At 44.7% G+C, this 24,435-nt stretch overlaps 1 protein-coding gene and 1 long non-coding RNA gene across 4 annotated transcripts in view; one reads left to right on the plus strand and one right to left on the minus strand.

The window, feature by feature from the left end:
* Positions 1-16,486, minus strand: part of UGGT1 (UDP-glucose glycoprotein glucosyltransferase 1) — a 77,953-nt gene extending 61,467 nt beyond the window's left edge. Inside the window, exons 1-13 of one of the 3 annotated variants that reach the window (XM_077291326.1) lie at positions 16,320-16,486; positions 13,628-13,756; positions 12,455-12,525; positions 11,978-12,108; positions 11,632-11,744; positions 9,622-9,796; positions 8,439-8,535; positions 6,857-6,935; positions 5,684-5,784; positions 4,004-4,103; positions 3,847-3,907; positions 3,050-3,141; positions 1,361-1,511 (exon numbers count right to left, since the gene is read on the minus strand). In XM_077291326.1, coding sequence (XP_077147441.1) covers positions 1,361-1,511; positions 3,050-3,141; positions 3,847-3,907; positions 4,004-4,103; positions 5,684-5,784; positions 6,857-6,935; positions 8,439-8,535; positions 9,622-9,796; positions 11,632-11,744; positions 11,978-12,108; positions 12,455-12,525; positions 13,628-13,756; positions 16,320-16,327 — 1,308 coding nt within the window. In that variant the 5' untranslated portion in view covers positions 16,328-16,486. The remainder of the gene's footprint in view (positions 1-1,360; positions 1,512-3,049; positions 3,142-3,846; positions 3,908-4,003; positions 4,104-5,683; positions 5,785-6,856; positions 6,936-8,438; positions 8,536-9,621; positions 9,797-11,631; positions 11,745-11,977; positions 12,109-12,454; positions 12,526-13,627; positions 13,757-16,319) is intronic. The other 2 variants (XM_077291324.1, XM_077291325.1) reach the window with 2 other exon arrangements.
* Positions 1-24,435, plus strand: part of LOC143808550 (uncharacterized) — a 1,160,439-nt gene that overhangs the window by 548,850 nt on the left and 587,154 nt on the right. The gene's annotated exons all lie outside the window — the stretch shown is intronic.

Here is a 24,435-nt window from a genome sequence, read left to right on the forward strand (position 1 = left end):
CAGCATTGTTATAAGATAAAGTTACGCTTCACGGCACAAACTGCGAGGTTTTAGGATTATGGATACCCATGTTCTAGAGGTTAGATTTACTGCAATTACGTTCTGCTCCTTGGCCAAAATCACTCGTAAAAACAGGAGTGTATTTACCCACTGTAAAGTATGCTGCGAGCCTCTGATCAGTCCAGCCTCAGACGCAATCCCATAAAACCGCGTTTCAGGCCAGTTCCGGCCCTTAGTTGTAGCATCGCGAGTACGGTATCACTGGCTCCAAATTTCTAATTTCTGTACAATTAAAGCCGTCAGTACCAGAGGTCACAGGAACACCTCCCCAGGTATCACCGACACCTGCAAATCCATTTTTACACTTTAAAATCAGTTTCATGCGTAAATTGACACAGGAGACTGATTATCGAGCAGATGAGTGTGGTGCCAAGGAGCAGTAAATGAACATCAACACCCACCTGATAGGTGACCACTTATTCATTGGTGGGGATCCGACCGCTGGGACGCACACTGATCGGTAGAAGGGGTCACATTATCCCCATTAGACTGGAGCTGCGTTGCGCCCGTCGCTCCATTCATTCCCCATGGGGCGGCCATCCACTGTGCTCAGATTCTTCTGACAGCGCAGAGAATGAATGGCGCGGCGGTCAGGCATCCGACCAGCAGTGCCATTTTGTACCATGAATATAAGTGAGTTTTAGCATAACCATTACATTATAAGTGGCACTAAATGTGTTAGCACTGGCACCTGATTCCTGGGACTATATCGGGAGCTGTACTGATGTTTTCATTGGATAAGAATAAAAAGACATTTTAATGGGCCATATGGGTGCTGGTGCTTTTCTTCTCTAGTCATACCAAGTGCACCCAGTGGGGGACTCAATTTGATTCCTGTGATTGACCTTGAAAACACACACACGTTATTCAGAAACCTTTGTGTCCTATGTTGTCCACATTAAAATGTCACCAAAAGGCAGAAAAGATCCATTATAATCTCAAGTTTGAGATAAAAGAAAGAATCTGTTCCTCCACCTCCCTTCAGATCCCACACGGAGAGACAGAACCTGGACCCCATCTAAAGAGAGAGCCAAACCGAGCACCAGCTCATGGAGTCCGCGGCCAGAAGATGTGGCTTATTAGTGATCAGGCCGCACAGCCTGGGACATCCAGAACCGTCGTTCCTCCATCTGACAGCACGTCCGTAAGTCCAGACATGCCGACGTCAGCAAGAAATCTGCAGTAGATGTAAAGGACGGGAACATAAGCTGCTCCACAACACATGTAGTAATGGAGGGATATGACGATATATCGGTACTATTATAAGGTGACCAATCCTGTACAATATGAGAGTAGTTACCGATATAGCAGGACTGCGGATGTCCACAGCATAGTCCGAGACACTCGGCTGGATGTTGAGCTTGAGAACGTCATGGAGGGCTGAGCCCTCAATACCCAAGCGGTGGAGACCTTCCATCACCCGAGCTTCATTACGTAAGACATCAAACAAACTGTAATAAAAAGAAAAAACTGGGAATGTCCAGGTGCACACGGCGCTGATCAGATGGTGAGCTTTTTCTATAAAAAAAAAAACAAACAAAAAAAAAACGAGCATATGCACTACAATGTAAAAAACCACTTGTTGTGCACGTTTCGCCAATCTGAACTTCTCCTAGTAGTCCATGCTTCTGGTGGCTTCCGCTTGGAAGCTGCTCACTAGTTTATATATACAAGACCAAAAATTATAACTCTAAGCAAAGTGGGAGGACCCAAAAGCACGGTCACGAGACAAAAAACAATGCAGCAGAAATATGTGCACGGACCAAAGCATTTTTTTGTTTTTTTTTAAAGAAAAAACAAAGTAAAACTACACTTTTATTAGATAAAGATAAAAAAGTATACGTATGTAGAAAGTATAAGTGTGTAGATGTCCAATACATCAAGGAGAAAAATTGATGGGTGAGCCAGAAAAATAAATAAATAAAACACCGCCTAAACATAAAATTTGTAGATATGCTCAAGATATCCATATAATTGACAGATATGTGTAATTATTGAGCATATTGAAGTAACACGACAATATATTCTTGGTAAAGTACGTCACAAACTACAACAGAATAATAAAAGACTCACCCATCAAACACTTGCTGAGCGTTTCACAACTGCTTCATCAGAGGACGTAAAAATATTTTTGAAAAAAAATTTCTTGGCAGTGAAGTTGCTGCAAAAATTACCAAAATGAGGCAAAAGACTACGCTTAAAAAACCTTGAAGGAGTTGTCCGGCTGAAATTAAAAGGCTGCAGGCACACTCTGTGACTGCAGACAGCCAAATAGTTAGTGTGCGATGTGAACACTGTCATGATTCCATTGTATTTCCCGTGTGGGTGGGCGGTCACGTGGCACATAGTCTCACCCAGTTTCGCTCAATGATAAAGAATTGAAGAAGCGCAGGAGTCTAGCCGACAAGTGATTGCAAGTATGCAAATCGCAGACATCCCGTCATGTGACTGTCCACCCGCACGGCGAGTAAAAAGGAATCGTGAGAATGTGCACATCACACGCCGACGCTTCAGCAGTCTGAAGCCACATACAGTGACTGCAACCGGTCATTGCGGCAATCACTAAAAACAGCAGCCCGAAACGCGTTTGCTTGTAATCCAGTTGGTTATGGACTTGTGACTTTTTAATGTTTCTCTACAATAGTTTTTATGCCGGATCTTTTATCCTGTTTCTAATCTTTGCGGCACTGCACGTTTCTTCCACATTGATCTTCACTATATGCGTGAGCTGACCTCCTTTCTATTTTATGCTCAATACTTCCATCCATTTGGCATCCGGGAGTGTCAGGACCCTCAATATACATTAGATATGTGGTGGGTTCTGCAGACATATCTCACCTGAACAATAAAGTACCTGTCTGATACAAACACTGCCTAAATTAATGGGTTATTGCTCTTGGGGGTTGCAAATAACCCAAAAAATATTTGCTCTCCTTGATACATATTGGAAAAATAAAAAGTGACCAAGGTCTTATCTCGCTCAAATTACCTGAAGATATCCTGACTGTCCAGATCAACGTGCAGTCCATTAATGAACAGACCCGAGTCTCCAGGCTGCAGCCCCAAGGTGCCCTTAAAGTACTGAGCGAAACAAGAAAGCCATAAAATTAGCTCCTGTGTACATGCAAAAAATCGTATAGAAGTAACAAAGCATCAGACAATCACATCTAAAAGGCATCAAATTCTGTTCCTTCCAGTGGAAAGTGTCTCTCTAAGAATCGGGCCGGCCTTTGTGAGTTTAGGCAGCTACATCTAGAAATTCAGAATAATGGAGCTGGTGAAAAGGAGTACAAAATTCTTATTTTAGACACCAGCTGCCTTTGGAGCGAAAAACAGTTGTTCGGCTATTGAGATTTAGGCCCCTGATAAAGCACAGAGGGGCGAAACAGAATGTGATGTTAATCCAGTATAACACATGCTTTTTCTGGGGATTTGGCTGTAGAAACACTGCTGAAAAATCCTCAGCAAATCTGTGTGGACATAAATTAATGGAGAGGTTATTGTACAGATACTGATGGCATAGTACTCGGATTTGCAGCTAATGTCAGACTAGTGTGTCTCAGCCGACTGCTAGTATGAAATACCAAGGGCATTAGAAAAATGTAGTGCCATATTGCCACTCGGCTGCCCTCAAGGTCAGAAACCAGATCAGTATCAGGTGGGTGACGTTTAGCATGATGATATTTTGCAAGAACATGGTCCTCAAAAATAAATGGGATTTATTTTTGACACATTAGAATATGGAACCTAATTTTGCAAACAGACAAACGGCTGAATAAAACCTACCTTTTGGTTCTCCTCTACCTCCATCCTCATGGCAGAGTCCACCACAGTCCTGGTTAGTGTCCTGTTTGTAAAACACTGAGTATAAGTAAATCCATCTTGTAGATATAAGATTATTTATTCCTACACGTGCTCCAATAGATGGATGAGGTTACGGTACCTGGCCTTTGTGGGGAAGTTCTGGCTGAGATCCTTCATCACCAGCAGAGCCTCAGAAGAAGGGGCGGCCAGGACCCGAGCCGCCGTCTGGAAACTGAGATCTTACAAGAAAGAAACAATGATTAGGGAAGAAATATATGTAGGTTAGAAAAGAACTATACATTCAGATCCCCTGAATAAGCATCCCTTATAACACAGGCACGGGTTTGACACCAATGGAGTGAAGGATTGGGCAATTTAACCCCTTCACAACCACATTAACAAAAAAAATACTTTAAGCAGTTGCAGGTGCAAGTGCGATGCAGGCTCATAAGCTGAGCCCGCACCATACCAGGCAGATTGTGTTATGCAGCTTATGTAACTGCAGCGACCAGAGCATGCCCAGTTTGCTGCAGTTTAACCATTTAAATGCCACTGTCAGTAATTGAGAGCGGCATTTAAATTACGCAATTGCCACCGGCTCCCATTGGCCACCCGGGTAGGCGAACATGTTGGAATGATGGGTTACCACTGCAGCCAAGAGTCTGCTGGTGGCCTCTATGATGTCACCCTCGTCCGCCCATAAAGCTGTGGCTCTGCTTCGTTGGAGGATGACATTTTACAGTTGTACTTTAGTATAAGCGGTCAGAGAGCCACAAGTTCAACTCCCTGAAAGGAGACTAAAAAATAAAAGGCAAAAAAACATTTTTTTAAAAAAAGGATGAACAAAGGAAATTTGGAAAAAAAAACCATAAGAATGAGAATCACCCCATTTCTCCCCCATAATATAAAAAGAATACAAAAAAAGACATTTGGTATCACTACATTTATAAAAGTCCAATCAAAATATTAAATAAATTAACCTGTTTGGTAAATACCATAATGAGAGAAAGCTTGAAATGCAAGAAATTACATATTTGTCGCCACATCGGTACTTATAAACTGCACTAAAAAGAAATCAAAAAGTTGTATCTACCCCTCACAAAAAAAAAGTATTAATAAAAAATGTCAGCTCCTACAAAAAACAATCCCTGACAGTAACCATCCACTCTAAAAATCTAACATGTTATGGGTCTCAGAATATGGCAGCAGATTTTTTTTTTTCTTTACAAAATTTCAAAGATTTTTTTTCACCAAAATAAAAACTATCTGGGCTTGATATCACGTTAATTGTGCTGACGTGGAGAATCCGTCATCTTATGTCTATGTCACTGAATGGTAAGAATAAATGGAGAAATTCAAAACTACAACTCGTCCCACAAAAAAAAAAAAGTTATGGCTCTTGGAAGAAGGGTAAAGAAAAATGAAAGTGCAAAAATTATTTTCAAAATCCCCAGTTATGAAGAGGTTAAATTAAAGTGCCTGCTCCTTCTCTTCTCAGGGGACATAAGCTGCTGCCAGAGGCGTGGGGCAGTGTCTCTTTCTCTTACCCACACTGCATATATGAACCAGAACCAAATTGAGCGTTTATGTGTAATGGAAGTCTCAGCCGACAGCGACCTCATGTATGATGGCACCCTAAAGCCGCCGAGACCCCTTCAAATAGCCGATCGGTGGGAGCGACCGGAGTAGAAGCTTCACTAAACTAATATAAGAGGGATCGTCGGGATTTTCTGAAAACTGATCTGGCCCCATTATAAAGGGAAGCGGAAGCTGTGACCGTAGTGTGAACAGAGCTCTGACAGCATGCAGCTTCCGGTACCTTGCAGCTCCCACACCTTCAGAGGGGACATCTCATTGGTGCTTTCTACCAAATGGTTCCGCAGTTCCTTCAGCTGCTCTTGTAGCTCCGGATACAGCTGCCTGCAAGGAAACCCAAGTTCTACAGGTAGTTATATCAACATTTAAAGTGAAGACCAAACTACGACTGCAGAATACATGAGGAAACTTGGAATAATCAGGGACATCTTCACCGCAGGTGTCACATTATACAGGACCAGCACACGTACAGAGGTTGTCCACATTTGGGGACATTTTCTTTTATCTTAAATGAATGTATTTGGAGCCAAAAATCATTTTTGCAATTAGATGTTGCACCGCTTTGGCTTTTACAGGCTTTTTGTTTCCGGACACATTTAACTTTGATGTGGTCTGCAGGCATCAATCAGCTGAGAGGAGCCGCCAGATAAAAGATCTACAAACTCTCCCATGAGATTGTCAGAACGAGCTCACTGATGGATACACAGTAAACTCCTTCTGCAGCCAGCAAGAGAGACTACAACAAAGTCTGTGGAAGGCAAACGAAGCACAATTGTAACTAAAACCCAATGACAAAAAGGATGTTTAGACTTAAATACCTGCATTTAAAAAAGTAAATAAAACATCATATCCAAGAAGGGGTCAATCCCCAGAACAAACAAGTATGAAGTCTGCAATCAGTACGGATATTACTAACCGCTAATAAGAAATCATCTTAAGGTTACACACTGGGGACAGTAAAGTAAAAGACCAAGAACATGGGGTGCAGGCAAGGAAATGAGCAGAGATAGGGAATAGGGGCAGAAATCAGGCCAGTACATACGTGGTTAATTACATACATACTGAGATATATATATATATATATATATATATATATATATACACACACACTACTTAAAAGGACTGTCAGCACAGAATGACTGGTCAAAGTACAGGCGCTCGGTGCTCCATGGCAGACAGTCATTTATATAATCCGTCCCACCTGCTGCTTTCCATCACCTCCTCCCTTCTGTGGCTGTATAAAGCCAGAGCTGTCAATTAAAGAGAAGGGAGAAGATAGAGGGAAAACGAGCAGGTGGGAAGGTGTGTGAATGACTGTCGGCTTCTCTCATACATGTAGGAAGCCCTTTCCCTCCAACCTGCTCCACTTATTGCAGAAGATGAAGACAACGCGTACCTGAGCTTTCCAAAGAGAAAACCTTGAACCTCGTCCAGAGGATCATTGTCTCCAACCACCGTGGCATTTACGTTGTTACCTAGAATAGAGAGTAAACGCCAGAATCAGAAAGTCATGGTCATATTTGAAAGGCTCCTTCTCCCAACACCAATTTTAAGATCTCTCCACAGGTGTTCAATGGGATTTAGATCCGGACTAATTACTGACAACTACGCAACTCTCCAGTGCTTTGTTTCCATCCATTTCTGGGGGCTTCTTGAAGTACGTTTGGGTTCATTGTCATGCTGGAAGACCCATGACCTAGGACACAAACCCAGCTTCCTGACACTGGGCACTACACTGCGAGCTAATCCTTTGGTAATCTTTCATAACACCTTGAACACAGTCAAGGCACCCAATGCCAGAGGCATCAAAACAACCACAAACCATCTTTGAACCTCCACCATATTTAACTGTATGTATTGTGTTCTTTTCTTTGTAGGCCTCATTCCGGTAAACAGTAGAATGATGTGCTCTACCAAAAAGCTCTATCTTGATCTCATCTGTCCACAAGACTCTTTCCCAGAAGGAGTTTGGCTTATTAATGTACATTTTGCAAACTGCAGTCCAACTTTTTTTTGTCTCAGTATCAGCAGTGGGGTCCCTCCTGGGTCTCCTGCCATAGATACACACATACACACACACACGGTTGGTGCTAAAATTTATTGAGCACATTCATTGGTCAAATAAGTACCGTATATACTCGTGTATGAGATCGCTGTAGAAAATCGCAAATGTGCGCTAAAACATAGACTATCATTTGTCTGTGTGCAGTCCGTTGCGCTCAAAACCACATAGACAGAAATCCCGCCAGTCTAAGGCCACTTTCACACATCAGGTTTTTGCCGTCAGGCACAATCAGGCGAATTTTGAAAAAAAACTGATCTGGCAAAAGTTGCCACCGGATCCGTTTTTTTCTCATAGACTTGTATTAGCGCCGGACGGCCTCACGTTTCATCTGTTTTTTGCCGGATCCGTAGAAAATTAGTTTTCCGGCGGCCAGAGAAAACGTACATAGGAACATTTTTCTGTCCGGCGAAAAAAGCAGACAGCGACAGATCCGACGCAAAACAGATGAAACGCGAGGTGAAATGATGCAATCCGGTGACCGATTCCGTTTGTTTGTTTTTTTTAAGAAATGCACTTTCCATTCAAATCATGAATTTTACATTCTGGTCTTTTTCTCTCTCTTTCACAATTTAAAACGGATCCGTTTAAAAAAAAAAAAAAAAAATTGCCGGAATGTAGTGAGGCCTTAGTATGGGACTGCTGCTGTCAGTCATTGGCAGCACAGGTTACGTCCTGTACATACCACCATCATGGCTGTGCAGTGAGCTATGCCGCCTGTGTTATATCACATGACCACTGATTGGCCGCGATGTGCTAGTTAAAAGCAGAAAAGACTAAACTGGCGGGGGCTGGGGAAGCGAGTAGTGCTTTATTTTATTCCCCCTATAAAACACCTGAAACTCAGAATTTAACAAGAAGATACAGGGAATTTGGTTTTCTAAAGTTAAAAGTCTCTTTAACGTGGGATCGTTACCCTTCACTTGTGTGTCATCCTTCGCTTTATATTCTGTACTTTTGATGGCCAATTCCACACCATAACCGGAGAGGAAGACCTTTTCTGCTTGAGGATTCTACGGGAACAAAAGGGAGAATGACGTTATACAACAAGGCAGTGCCCGCTGGCTTCCAGGGCATCACAAGTATGTGACGCCCAATGCAATACTCATATTTCTGCCTTATTTATGCCTTGGGATTGTTACTCACTGAGTCAAGTCTGGATTCATTGTATTTTACTATACATCAGTCAATCAGTGTTTAATAGTCCAGTTACATGGACGAATCAGCGGCACTAAAAGACCACGAGCAGTGAACACTTACCGATCGGCAGTCGTTTAATACGCTAATTACATAGGCAGACAGCGGCAAATGATGCAACCTGGGCGATAGGTAATAGATCTATACTTGATCGCTTAGTGCCAAAACGAGACCAGAACAAGGTTCCCGTAGACTTGTATTGAAAAGTGACCAGAGCACCACTCCATGAAACACTGGAGCAGCGGACAGGTCACTTTTCCAGGAGGCCAACCCGAGTGATGCTAGAAAATAAAGGCGGCAGCAGGCAGGGGGTAGGGAAATTTTATTAAAAGCGCCACTCCAGTGGTGCAATAAAACAAAAAACATGCTGGAGTGGTAGTTTACTGTTACGGACACCACAATGGCTGACTGCTGCATCACTATGCTTCATCGCACCATCGCCACACACTGTCTCACCATCCACAGGGGGGCTCGGCAGATGCTTCAGTGGTCTCCATAAGTTGCCATTAGACTGCTCTGGTGGCGACTTATATCCAGAGACAATAAAATCATGTGACTGTTGTCCGATTCCGCCGATACCACATGGTTTAGATTTATAGTCATCGCCCCTGATTTCTCCATGCACACTGACTGCCGGACTTGATGTCCTTAGTTCGGGTCACAATACCCACAGTCGGGCCAAGAATTACAGCCATGTTACTGACAACTAACAACTAACTTACCCAACAGGGCAGGCAACTTACCGCACATGATACACATAATGGTACAAAAGCAGAAAAATTGCTTAGGAAGAAACAACAATAAACTACATTGAAAAAAAAAAATGTTAAAAAAATAAGTTTATAATATGGACGAAAAGATACTTACAGAAAAACTAACAGAGGGCAGACAGATGTACTTACAGCGACGTAGTGTCGGAGGATGTACACCACCTCCCCAGCTCGGGCCCTTTCCGATAGATGTTGGTGGAACCTGGAAAATTCTGTGGTGCCGATCTCCCCGTATAGTATGATGACAGGACTGTCGGGTGACGCTCCAGGATAACGATGGTCCCCCTTAAACAGGAAAGGCTTTGGCCTGTCCAAGCGACAGCACATCGTATGTAAGTCGTAGGTTATTCAACACTAAATACCAGAATAGGAATAGAAACCACAAGACTCCCGAAATACCCACAAAACTATTCTACAGGCGCAGAACACTGCACGGACCAGAATGGGCACAGCTGGTGGCACACACGAGGGCTGCAGCCAAAACGCTGCCTTCTCCTCAGTCCTCCTTTTTATCTTATGTGTAGCTCAGCCACTGTTTTTTTTCTCTGTGTTGTATGTTTGGAGAAGAAGGTCTCCCGACAGTGGCTCCAGGTGGAGCTGAAGACTTTGGGTGTTCTCGGATGGCGAATCCGCAGAAATAAGTACACGGTTAGGCCATCTTTTCTTATTTCTGTTAGGCCAGAAAGGCCATGTTTATTTTGTTCAACCATGCTACGGTTTATGCTGTCCCATAATGAACCAGCAGGTGATTTACCTCTGCAAGCAGCCGAGTGAGTCAACCGCACACTAATATTATAAAAATATCAACATTTTTTATATTTATATATACAAAAAAATCTTACACTTTTCAAACTGAGCACTAGTCCCAAATAAAATGGGATATCCGGCACTTTAAAAAAAATGCATGTAGCTGCAAATACCTGCCTGTTGTACCCGGCGCCAGTCACTGACCGCTCCTGTCAGAGATTCAGCTGCTCCCTGTCAACAGAGCAGCAGTTTCTCTTCCTGTTGACAGGGCGGGGCTACCGATGTCATGCTGATTGACAGATGGCTCCCCTCTGCCTAATTGGTGGAAATCAGCTGTCAATCACCATGACATCAGTAGTCCCGCCCTGTCAACAGGAAGAGAAACTGCTGCTCTGTTGACAGGGAGCAGCTGAATCTCTGACAGGAACGGTGACCAGTACTGGGTACAACAGACATGTTGTTATCTCTCTCAGCAACTTTTTTTTTCCTTTTTTTTTTTTTTTTTAAAGTCCCAGATATACAATTTTGAAAGTAACTAAACCTTTCTAATGTTTTCACCTATTCCATTGCCCTAATAATTACAAACAAATCAGTGGGAGTCCACCAGCAGGAAATGAACTGCAGCATTCGGATTCCAGTCATAGGGGTGGCGCTGGCACGGTTTTAGTCACTGCTCAGTATATAGACAGGCGAGGTTGTAACAGCTGACTGACAGCCTGCACTGCTAACGAGTGAGCTGTCAGTCAGTGCCCAGGCGAGGTTACAGCCGCTGCTCTCTATATACAGAGACGTGACTAAAACTGTGCCGACGCATCAGCTATAACTGGAAGGCTGCCAGGGGGAAAAAAATTCATTTTCTCCTGGCAGCGGGGCTCTCAATGCAGGTGCTGAACAGTGTCAAGCACTATTAACCTGCAGATTAACCCCATGTCTGCAGGTTAGCAGCGTTATCTTACATGACAACTTCCCTTTAAAATCTGTGGTAACATAATTCCTCAGACTAGAGAAAAACAGATTGATTCGTTGGACACCGGACCATTGTCCAGGTCAGTGGTACCTGATGGGTGGACAGGAGCCCCGCGAATCTCTTACCTTCCCTGGTACAGCTTTGATTAGCCAGGACTGCATCATGTCGCACAAATGATGTCGCACCAACCCTGACAAATCAAATGCCGCACTGGAGACCCCTGAGGGGACAAGACTCTGGGCCTGCCGTCTAGCCTGACCTATTACAAGCACTGGGGAGAGGATTTACTATGGACAACAGACACCCGACAGTGCGCCAGCTTAACAGTGAAAATATTAACACCATCGACAGAAGTCCTTGTGGTGCTCAGAGGGGCTTCATTTACACAGCGGACTGTAGTCAGTCACCAGTTTGGATGCATCGTGTACCTCTCGGCAGCTCTGGTGAGAAGTGAAGGTAACTGGTCCAGATCGCAGGTCTTCTCCCCATGTACCACGACAAAAGCTTTACAGCCAGTAGGGGGCGACTCATCAGAGGCAATCTGAAATCAAAGCGATTTTATTTCTAGGCGTGATTTCACAAAACCAAGAAATCTGCAGAAGGCACGCAAACACCTCCACTTCTGCAAAAAAAATTTGGGACATCTCTGAGGGAAAGCTGGGTGGCAACCAGAGTATTTTTATACCAAGCTTTTCCAAGCTTCTGAACAGCATTACTGCCTGGTTCTGCACAGATTCACTGGGTCCTTTCCACTTACCAGGACTAGATACTGACCTGCTGGAAGGTCTGGACGGTGGAGGAGTAAGAGCGAAGAGACAGTGCGAACCTCAGGAGATTCTGCTGGACGGGAGACAGGAGGCGACCGGCGCTTTTCAGCAATAGATCGTAGTTGGCCGAGTCAGAACCTAAAAGTGTAAAGTACGAAGATATCAGAACTGCTCTCATCAGGGACGTCACAAGAGCGGATTTTACTACGATACACCGCTGAGCATCCAACCTACAACTCTGCGGATGACGAGGCCGCAGAACAGCCTGGACACTGTGTATGGAGCGTGCCGTCCTGCCACCTCCGAGAGAGCTGCAAACACCCGGAGTGGCGCTTGTCAGATCACATATTGGAGACCTATCCTACAGATCGATCATCACCGTGACCTTGTTAAGCTTCATGTCACGATCACCAATGGTGGACACAGAGTTTGCACTGGCAGAAGAAAAAAATACAAATCTGGTTTCCCATCTCGGCGCTCCTACCCTGATCCACTTGTTGGTTCTCATCCACAAACGTCCAAAATGTATCCGACCCATCGTCAGCCAGAAATTCACTAAAAAAAGAAAAAAGACAGGTAACCGGGATTGTGGCTGCACAACGCAATATTCCCATAAATCAGCCTCCGATAATCCAGACATCCTGATACCACAGACTTGAGAACAGCGGCCGCAGCATTGGGGAAGTTCTAGTGTATGTTCTCCCCTAGTGACGGTGCTGTGGATTTCCCACTGTGGGTTTGAAGGCAGAAAGTAAGAAGCTCCTAATTACAATAGCGTTATCGGCATAGAAAATGTGCAGCATTCATTCACCGCTGGATAATGACAATTTCTGCTTTAGATTTCACCCCTTGAAGAAGATAAAATCTTCTGCATTTCTAGAACGTAATTCCCACCCAAATTATCACAAAGTGATGGAATCGCCGACATCCCAGTGGGAAATAACTAAATGGTGAATCTCGTTACTACTCACAGAGGTCGCCCAGTCCTGTAACATTGATGACATATGCCTAGGTCAGGTCACCAATGCCTAATCAGTGGGCACCCTGCCGATCAGAAGTGATAAGCTGCGGAGCTGCTCCGTCTACTGACCGAGGAAACATCACACTGATAACCTATCCATATGTAATCAATATCAGATCGGTGGGGCTCGGACCCCCAGAATCTCACTGAATAGCTGCTATCTGCCCCAGTGCAGGTCCACACACATTAGTTACATGGTAGGTCCGGACAACCCCTTTAAGGATCCATCACAGGCTACAAGCTGGGCATGGATACAGTTTTGGAAGTGAAATATTTTGTGGGTTTTCCCTGTCTGGTGTATGAAATAGTCAATGACGAGAAGTGCGATATGGTCTGGAGGAGGGAAGGAGCATGGAAGCCATGTGTACAGGATGGGGGAAATACAGCAGGACCTGGCTCCTAATGCCGAAGTATCAGAGCGAAGAATCACAATACAGGAAGCTGCGGAGCAGTGAGGTCTGCAGCAGGGCGGCTTCCTCTGGGTACGCGGCCTACAGCACTGCGGAGGTTTGTTCTGCACGGTGCGCACACACGCCGCGGGGACAGGGTGACAACTGGCTTCCTACTTCTTCGTTTTCCTTTCTATGCAAAATATCCAGTGCAAACGTCTATGACGGAAGGAGCCTCGGGTCTTACCTGGCTTCCAGCAGCAACGACGTAGAAGGCCACTTTGTGGTGAGGGATGTGGTCACGGCCTTTGAATCTGCACTCACAAAGGAGAAACACAGGCAAGTGGCCAAGACGAAGCACAATGCCGCCATACTGCTGCGAGAGAGGACAAAGGACGATTACTGACAGAGCCAAGGCATATGCAGCGCAGACTTACCCTGCAGAACGCTGCGATACGAGGATAGAAGCAATACGCAAGGGGCGTCCGCACGGGGCAGACTGAGCGGGGAAGCCTGTGCAGGGAAGCCTGGTCGGGGGCAGCCTGTGCAGGGAAGTCTGGTCGGGGGCAGCCTGTGCAGGGAAGCCTGGTCTGGGGCAGCCTGTGCAGGGAAGCCTGGTCGGAGGAAGCCTGGGCAGGGCAACCTGTGCGGGGCAGCCTGTGCGGGGTGTGCGACAAGGTAGAAACCACAGCTCCGGAGGCCAGAACTGATACACAAGCTATTATTTTAGAGCCTATGGACAGAGCGCTACATCACGGTGATCTTTCGGTGTAGACAGGCTGCAGATCACCCGCTAGTTCATTGGGTAAAATTAACCTTTATGCAGCATAAAAGATAATTGTTGTCAGCAGCACAGCGACCGGAGTAAACAGGAGCTGCAGATCGACCAAAGAGCCCTCAGATCACATAGTTTACCGCATTCTCCGGGTGTGAGAGCGGCTATCACACGCCCGCCGAGAGGTAGAGGTTTACTGATCGGCAGTCGTTTAGAGATGCCAGTCGGACTGTGAACACCATCCCCAAGGAGTAGATATGCGGTTCATACATTTCCACTTAAAGAAGTCCTCTCACCAGGTGAAAGTGGCCAGTTTGTTTTTGCACTTTGTTTACTCCCACTGCTCCACTCTGAGCTGGTGAGAGGAGAGCAACAGCTATGGCGTCTCCCATACACAACACAGCACACAGGCAGAGCGTAATGCTCTTCATTCTATAGGTGGGAAACAGACAAAAGCAGAAACATGGAGGACAATACACAGCAGTACTGAGCAGTGTAGATGTGCATCCAGCTCGAGGTGAGGAAAAAGACTTGATACAATCCTTGCACTTTTACATGGTATAAACCAGCATCTAATACCCCCTGTAGTATATTAAATGGTATAACCTAGATCCCAATACACCTCTGTAATATATTACATGGTACACCCTAGGATCTAATACCCCCTGCAATCTATAACATGGTATACCCTAGATCAGCGTTCCTCAGCCTGCCATGTGGGCCCATGATTAGTGTCACACAGCTGTCTGCCATTTTAGTGCATTAGCACTAGGTCTAGCAGACAGCAATGAAGAGCAGATCTCCAGATGTTGCTTCTGTGAGCAGCCGCATAGAGAAGAGCACATGTGGATATGCAGATACTGATCCTGCATATAACCGCCCTGTAGTATATGACATGGTATAACTTAGGATCTAATACCCCTGCAGTATTAGAACCTGGGATCTAGTACCCCCCTACAGTATATGACATGGTATAACCTAGATACCCCCTGTACTATATGACATGGTATAACCTAGATACCCCCTGTAGTATATGACATGGTATAACCTAAATACCCCCTGTAGTATATGACATGGTATAACCTATATACCCCCTGTACTATATGAAATGGTATAACTTAAATACCCCCTGTACTATATGACATGGTATAACCTAGATACCCCCTGTAGTATATGACATGGTATAACCTAGATACCCCCTGTAGTATATGACATGGTATAACCTATATACCCCCTGTACTATATGAAATGGTATAACTTAAATACCCCCTGTAGTATATGACATGGTATAACCTAGATAACCCGCCTGTAGTATAAGATATGGTATAACCTATATACTCCTGTAGTATATGACATGGTATAACCTAGATACCCCCCTGTAGTATAAGATATGGTATAACCTATATACTCCTGTAGTATATGACATGGTATAACCTAGATACCCCCCCTGTAGTATAAGATATGGTATAACCTATATACTCCTGTAGTATATGACATGGTATAACCTAGATACCCCCCTGTAGTATAAGATATGGTATAACCTATATACTCCTGTAGTATATGACATGGTATAACCTAGATACCCCCCCTGTAGTATAAGATATGGTATAACCTATATACTCCTGTAGTATATGACATGGTATAACCTAGATACCCCCCTGTAGTATAAGATATGGTATAACCTATATACTCCTGTAGTGTATGACATGGTATAACCTATATACCCCTTGTGCTATATGACATGGTATAACCTAGATACCCCTGTACTATATGACGTGGTATAACCTAGATACCCCTGTAGTATATGACATGGTATAACCTAGATACCCCTGTAGTATATGACATGGTATAACCTAGATACCCCTGTAGTATATGACATGGTATAACCTAGATACCCCCGTAGTATATGACATGGTATAACCTAGATACCCCCTGTAGTATATGACATGGTATAACCTAGATACCCCCTGTAGTATATGACATGGTATAACCTAGATACCCCCTGTAGTATATGACATGGTACACCCCGGGCTCCCGGCAGGAGCCCTTCCTTGTATTACTGGGTGCACTATGATGAGACATGATCCTGCCCCCGGGGATGGCTGTGACCTGTGACCTATCCCCGGCCAGAGCCATCCTCCACCTCCCCTCAGTGACCGCACACCTGCACATGATGAGGACTCCACTCACGGTTACCGGCTCCGCTTCCCTCTGGCAGCCCCCGCCCCCTGCAGAGCATGACTTCCGCCTCGCTGTGCACCGATGACGTCATTGGTGAAAGCTGGCGGCCATCTTATCTGTGGGCAGAGTGGTCTGCGGCTCCGCTCAGGCACTAGTTTGCACGGTTTCCCTCCTGCCATATGTAACACATTAGGCTTCCCTGATTACAGCACCGCTATTCAGGAAATTTGCGGTTGTGTAGTGTTTATGCCGTAAGGTAAAAGTTGCCCTTTTGTAAGATGGCGCTGCCCAGAGTTGTAGTGACGAGACTTAGCGCCGCTCATTACCAGAGGGAAGACCAGTGGTCTCCGCTGTGTCCTCACTGTAGAGGGGACTGTACAGTGTGAAGAGAGGTCTGGTCTCTAATAAAATGGCCACCACACTGAGGCGGAGACATGAGAGAAGCCGGTCCTGCCCCTGCGATGTCGGAGGACTTGCGGCCCCGATAAGAACTATGACAAACGCTTTAGGAAACGCTCCTTCAGTGGGGAGTTTTAGGAGGCGTTTTCCATTTTCATAAGCTTTTAGGAGCGGTTTTGGAAGTGTTTTTCCCCCCCATAAGCGATTTTTGCAGCCTTCTGATTGGCCAAAGCTTAGTTTAGAGCAGATCCCAACAGGAGACGCTTTTTCGGCACTTTTTTTTCTCCCCAAAAGCTGAAGCAAAAACCTGAACACGTGACCAGGAAAGTTGTCACTGCACAGACATGACTAGGGAGAGTCTTTCAAATGTTCTTTAAAAAAACAAAAACCTCCTTACGCACATCCCCTTAGGCCGTGTTCACACAAGGTTTTGTTTCCAGGCATTTTCTGAGGAGATCCGCTCGGAAAAACAGAAAAAAATCACTCAGAAAACACTTGAAATAAGCTTCCAATTCATTGCTATGTAAAGGCGACTTTGCCGGTCGCATCGTCTGCCTCCTAAGGCCGCGTTCACACCTTCAGTATTTGGTCAGTATTTTACCTCAGTATTTGTAACCCTAAATACTGGAAATCGTAGCTTCATGAAGCAGTTTCCACTTCAAAAACTTGTTTGTGACCACCAGAAAAAAATAAAAATCTGTGAACAGAACCAACCGGCTGCCATAAAATGATATGTAGACAATAGGTTGTGTGGGTGCGATGGCGGGTGTGAGGGGGGGATGAATTAGGCAGCTAGTGCTCAGTCAGTTGAGGTGAAAGCTGGAGAGTGTAAGAATCAGGGTGACCGACTCCGGCACCTCCACACCTGCAGCTCGTGTGTCAGTCCTGGCCCAGAGCGGTCAGGATCTACCAACCAAGGACAACCAGATAACTGGCCATGAGGTTCTGTAATCTGATATGTTACCCATGTGGATCGCTCTATGTGGGCGAGACGAATATGGAAATAAGGGCGCCTGTTAGGAAACATAAAAAATACCATACCAAGGGGGACAGATTAAAGCACCACTCCAACTTTTATTTTATTTATATTTTATTTATTATTTTAATTATTTTATTATTCCACCACTCGAGTGGTGCTTTAGAGGGGTTCTCCACTACTAGGACAACCCCTTCTGGATCTAAATGTTTGGCGCTGATAAAATAATAAAGCCTGTACTCGCCTCCGCCGCCATTCCAGCAGTGTCAGCACTCACTCTCCTCCGGGGCTCTCATGCGGTTGTTGTGACATGTGAGCCCGGTGCCCAATCAGCGCTGGCGTCACTGTCTCCAACATCAAGAGTAAGCCCGGGCTGCGGCAAAAAAAACAAAATTACAATAGCTAAGGTCTAATATTCCAAGAAGCAAAACCAAAAAACTAACAAGAGACCTACAAAATATGTATTTTAATATAATAATTAAAACTAGATAACGATAATATCATATAGACCAACAATAGAGAGCCTGCGGGGTGAAGGGTCTCTGGTATATATTGAAATGCCAGAAATTTTTTTTATTCAAATACAAATATACAGGAAAGGGCTAGGGAAGATAGACGTGCCTATCCCTAAAAAAATGCCCTTCCTGGCAGCGGAGGTTGGCACCCTAGGATACGATGTGGCGCCCCCGCTCAACATGCACTGACCCTAAAATCCCTAGCAGGGATCCCTACCATAAATCCACCACCAGAAAAAAATTTACACCACAAAAAGAAAAAGTGTGATATATAAAATACCAGTGCTGCTAAATACTGGCTATTGGTGCAAATATAGCACAAGTCAGCTGATATGCAATTTACTCTGGCGTATAGCGTGAGCTAGAGATGAGTAAAGATACTAGGAGAGATTGAAAATGATGTTATTTTAGATATTTTGCACAGCAAGATCTCTTATTGTCTGTAGTGATGATACCCAATATGTCCCAAGTATATTCACTTTAGTATTCAGGACACAAGAAAGGGGTTCTCTGTCCCTTCTATATGGTATTACCCTAAGAGAACAATATGATTTGTAAAAATGACACCAATAGAACAGAATTCTATAAAGAATGAGTCACATCTGGAAGTATTGGTATTGTTTGCCATAATGTCAGAGGCATCACCAAAAAGAAAGAATGCTCATTAGGATGCACCTCATAGTACAATAACTCATATGTGACCCAGATCTGCCGTACTGTATACTTGGATAGATGCAGAAATGGGTGAGATAATTCAGATGAATACTTATATGACATCAACGCCAGAGAAAAAGAAAAGGGAGTGTCCCAATAATAGCCTAATCAAAGACCCAATGGCATTTCGCCAGAAAGACGATGTTTCCTACATATAGAGGCGCCCTTACCAATAATATCCAATCAGGGCACATAGCCTCTCAGCCAGGGCCGATATAGACTCTACACAGTGATAGGTCAGTAATCAAGTGCTGTTCATGTTGTGCCTAATAGCCAATATCATATTCATATGGCATAATAGACAAGCGCCAGCCCAGCAGCACAGGTGTATACATATAATGCACTTATCTCAAGGAGACAGATGTCTCTACCCGAAGCGTTTCGCCCCATAAGGAGGTCCAGAGGGGCTCATCAGGGGAATGCCAGTCATAGGCAAAAAGCCGCGGGCGATGTGAACGCTGCACGCGGTCTGGAGAAATCTGTAATCAAAAGAGCGTTCCCGCAGTCTATATGCCAACAACCCGGAAGTAGAAATACTGCTTCCGGAGTTCAATTAGAGCGCCCATAGTGCGCATGACCAAGAAGCTTCTTGCGCAGAAAGACACTGCGCAGATAGAGAAGCAGATAGCTAGGTCAGTATTGTGCATGATTTAAAAGACACATAGTGGCTCATTATGCCAAGCTAGCGCCAGTATCAATGAAAAACCCGGAAACAAGTGCATAGCTGGCGATATGAGTCAAAGCCGCCAACAATGCACACACCCTCAAGCACTACGTACACAGTGCCGTACTACGTACATAGCATCCACAAAGTGTACAGAGCATATGCCCACATTAATTTATAGCGCAGATAGTAGCGCATATATGGAGAGATGTTTTTTTAGCACGTATGTCTACATACATTTATAGCGCAAATAATAGCGCATATATATGAAGGGATGTTTTTTAGTACGCATGCCCAGATTGGTGCAGTGCAGATGGAAAGAGCTCTTGCATGATAGGCAGCTGTCCAAGGTGAAGAAATGACAAAATCACCTTGCCACTAACATACATCAGCCGCCCAATCATAACCAAGCCCTGGTCAATAGAAGCCAGGGGGATGTAGCACTAGACAGAGTCACTATCAGCATATAGACCTCAGTATAACTAAAACCGCGTACACACAGTAAAATAACTAGTCCAATGATATTTAGAAGGATGATGATAGTCACTTAAACTTGAGTGACAAATCAATAAATGACGTCATGGTCTGTAGGGACCAATATAACATAGGCAAGGCAAGACCTGATTCTATACAGAATAACCAGTAATTAAATAAAACACCCAAAATTTAATTGCTCATTTAGCCCCCCAGGGCTGACAGATTCCATTAAGAAAATCCATCTAGTCTCCCTCTGGATAATCTTCCTGTCCCAATTACCCCTTCTCTCAGACTGAGGAACCGTCTCAATGGCTTTGAAAGAGATAGATCCCACATCACCAGCATGGAACTCATTAACGTGGCGTGCCACCGGGGTGTCACGCTGATGTGTAATGTCCCCAATGTGTTCCCCTATCCTCACTTTAAAGGGCCTTTTTGTTTTCCCTATGTAATTTAGAGGGCACGTACACAGATAAACAACCCCTATCGTTTTGCAATTAGCAAAAGATCTGTTATAGAAGGTTCTGCCTGTGACGGCACTGGTAAAGGTGTTACTCGTTGTGATAAATTTGCAGAACTTACACGAGCTACATCTAAACGTTCCCTGCTCCCGGCGATCCAGCCAGGTACCCACTGGTTTTGGTGTGCAAAAATGACTATGTGATACAAAGTCACGTACAGATCTCCCTTTTCTAAACGTCACGAAGGGATGAGGTGAAATTATACCGCCTAAGTCAGGGTCCGCTTTAAGAATACCCCAGAAACGTTTAAGGATCCCCATGACCTTACAGTTTTGGTCATCATATGTTGCAATAAGTCGTGTCATATTACTATCTTCATCACGAACCCTTGGTATAAGGAGTTCAGTTCGATTACAGGCAGTTGCCTGTCTACACCCCTCTTCAATGACCTGTGATGGATATCCTCGGTCCCTAAATCTTTTTTTAAGGTTATTGGCCTTCGACTCAAAGTCTCCCAAGGACGAACAATTCCTTCTCAATCTTAAGAATTGTCCCTTGGGAATCCCTTTTCTGAGATTAAGGGGATGATAACTCTCCCAACGCAGTAAGCTGTTTGATGCTGTGGGCTTTCGAAAAATTGATGTACCCAAATGTCCGTCAGAACATCTAGAGATGAATAAATCAAGAAAAGAGATCCTATCACCCCCCACCTCGCACGTAAACTTAAGGCCCAGATCATTTGTGTTGAGATGTGAGACAAAGCTCTCAAAGGAAGGACCATCTCCAGACCACAGGACGAGGATGTCATCAATGTAGCGCCCCCAGAATAAGATCCTGGGGCACCATGTGACATCCTCGTCCTGAAAGATGACAGTGTCCTCCCACCAGCCCAGGAGCAGGTTAGCATAAGTGGGGGCACAGGGGCTCCCCATAGCTGTGCCCCTGAGCTGGTGGTAGAATTTGCCGCCAAACAGAAAGTAATTGTGTTCAAGAATGAACTGTAATAAGTTCACCACCAACCTGTTGTGGGCCCGGAGGTGAGTACCCCTAGTTTTTAAGAAGTACTCAGTCGCTTGGATACCCTTGTTGTGGGGGATACTACTGTACAGGGATTCGACATCGATAGATGCAATGATGGTGTCAGAGTCAATTCGTATACCCTCAATTTTGTTCAGTAAATCAGTAGTATCCCTAAGGTACGATGGCAAAGCCGTGACGAAAGGGCGTAATATTTGATCCAAATAGACACTCACATTCTGGCAAAGTGCATCAATACCCAAAACTATGGGGCGGCCTTTTAAAGGAGTATACCCTTTATGGATCTTAGGGAGTGAGTAGAATGTTGCAATAGTGGGAAACCTTGGGAACATAAAGTCAAACTAATTTTTTGATATTAGACGGCCATCCAAGGCTTCCGTCAACATATCCAACAGTATCTCAGAGTATATTGCCTTTGGGTCATTTTTCAAAACCTCATAGGTTGTGGAATCAGACAAAATCGATTTGCAGAGTGTGACATATTGGTTAGTGTCCAGAATAACAACATTCCCCCCTTATCGGATTGTTTAATTGTAATCTTGGTATTCTTTTCAAGGGTTTTGAGGGCTTTCATTTCTGAAGGGGTCAGGTTGGGGTCAGTACGCCTTTTCCTCGGATTAATCTTTTTTATTTCATCCATCACCAGTTTGGAAAAAATGTCAATATTCTTATAGTCCCCTAGTGGTGGTATCCGAGTGCTCTTGTTTTTTAATTCAGAGAAGGAACCCTCTCCTATACCCCTTGCACCTTCCTCATATAGTTCTGCTAAGAGATTCAGATCTGGTAAGGAATCCGGGGAGATGCCCAACTGCATACACCTATTCGTGTAGTTATTAATAAAGAATTTCCTCCACTTTAATTTTCTCAAAAAGAGATCAATATCCTTGGCCCAAGAGAAGCAGTCAAATCTGGTGGTTCGTACGAACGACATTCCTGAGACCAAGACCGATTCCTCAGCCAAAGACAGAACGTAAGAGGAGAGATTGATGATATGCTTTTCATCACCAGTGAAGCTTATCTTTTTTGGCCCATTTGTGTTCTGGTTCTCAGATCGTATGGTGGAAAGTCCCTGTTCTCTAAAAAAGAGACTGAGGACGAGGAGGAAGATTGTGATGTAGGTGCCCCATCTGTGTCGTGCATCCTCCCCCCCATGTTTCTTTGATTTCGTCTTTCCCTGTGACCACTGTCTTGCCATCTTCTATTGTGTCCCCTCCTAGGGTTGCCCCCCCTCTATAGTTACTTTTCGGTCGGGCCCCTAGGGATCTAGCCTCTGTGTCAGAGATCTCAATATCAGAGGATGAGATATCCCCTGGGGGGTTAGTGTCTTTCGTGAATACAAATGCTCTTTTTTCTTTAAAGTCTGCCAAATCTCTCACGAAATGTCTGTGTTTCCGATCCTTCAGGTTAATCTGAAATTTCTCCACTGAAGTTTTGAGGGTCGTTTCTCTGTTCGGGAAATCAGGGTCCGTCTTATATTTCAAGGCCTCCTCTATTAGGTCCTGTAATATTTTAGTTGTTTTTTCCAGAGTCCTCCTTTCTTCCTCCAGTAAAAGTAAGTCCGGGCTGCGGCTAATCTCTCACTTTCACGTGATGTTCAATGTGTCCAAAGGTGGAGACAGTGACGCCAGCGCTGATTGAGCGCCAGACTCACATGTCATAACCGTGCGAGAGATTCAGGAAGAGTGAGTGCCGACACCGCTGGAACGGTATTGGCACAGGAGGACAGTATATGTTTTTTTATTTTATTGAGGCCGAACATTTAGATCAAGAAGGAGTTGTCCTAGTGTATGGCGGAGAACGGGGCCGTGGGTACCTGTCCTATGCCGGGTCCGGAACTGTCAGGGCTGTCTCCTCTGTTGTCCGGGGGAAGGAGTAAGAGACCGGACAGACCTTTGCACTCGGAAACATGGGGTGTGGCTAAGCGGCAACAGCCACAGCTTGTGCGGAAGCAGTTAGTCTTGGCGGGACACACGTGAGTACAGCACACGTTCCGCAGAGAGAGAACCGGTTACTGGACAGACGTTTGTGGGCCACCTTACCACCATATACCTTCCCGCCCACGGGGACCCTGATCGTGTTGTGGCCTTGTTTGCTCTGGCCGCATATGTTCATGGACTAGGGGCTCAGTGGAAGGTGCCGGAGACCGACCGCTGCCACCAGAAGACGGACCGCCATTACCAACTGAATCTCCTTGGCCAAACACCGTGCAAGCCGTTGACAGCACTTCCAACCCCTAAGTGGTTCCTGCATTCTGAAGAACTCCTGATACGATAGAACAGATCTTCTGTCACTGTTCAGTATAGTCAGAAAAATTCCCACGCTACAGTTCAAATGAGTTTAAGCCACCAGGGGGCGCAGCTTCGGTGACGGCACCGCTAGTCCCCGAAGCTCCGTTACCATCATTTCATTCATTCCCCAGTCTTTTACAGCCAGGAGCGGTCGCATTAGCAGGCTCCTGGTTCTAAATGTATTTAACCCCTTCAGATGGATTTACAGCGTGGGACATGAATGTATGGCGGACAGATATGGGATATTGTTGCTTTTTTATTTTCCCATTTTTACAGGAGAACGAGGGTCGTCAGTTGGATTGAGCGTGCAATAAAGATAATAAAACCCCATGTGTTTATTTATTTCATTAAAATACTTTATTCTTAATGTGTTTTTTAACCCTTTACTACTATTGGATTAATAATGGATATGTGTCTTATTGATATCTCTTCATTATTAACCAGGCTTATTGTCACCTTACATTAGTAAGGTGTAGTGATGGGCGAGCACTAAAATGCTCGGGTCGAGCAGATTGGAATGCTCGAGTACACGGCCAGAACAACGAGTCCAATGTAAGTCTATGGGTG

The sequence above is a fragment of the Ranitomeya variabilis genome, chromosome 2 (genome assembly GCF_051348905.1).
Source record: "Ranitomeya variabilis isolate aRanVar5 chromosome 2, aRanVar5.hap1, whole genome shotgun sequence".
NCBI classification, from domain to species: Eukaryota; Metazoa; Chordata; class Amphibia; order Anura; family Dendrobatidae; genus Ranitomeya; species Ranitomeya variabilis.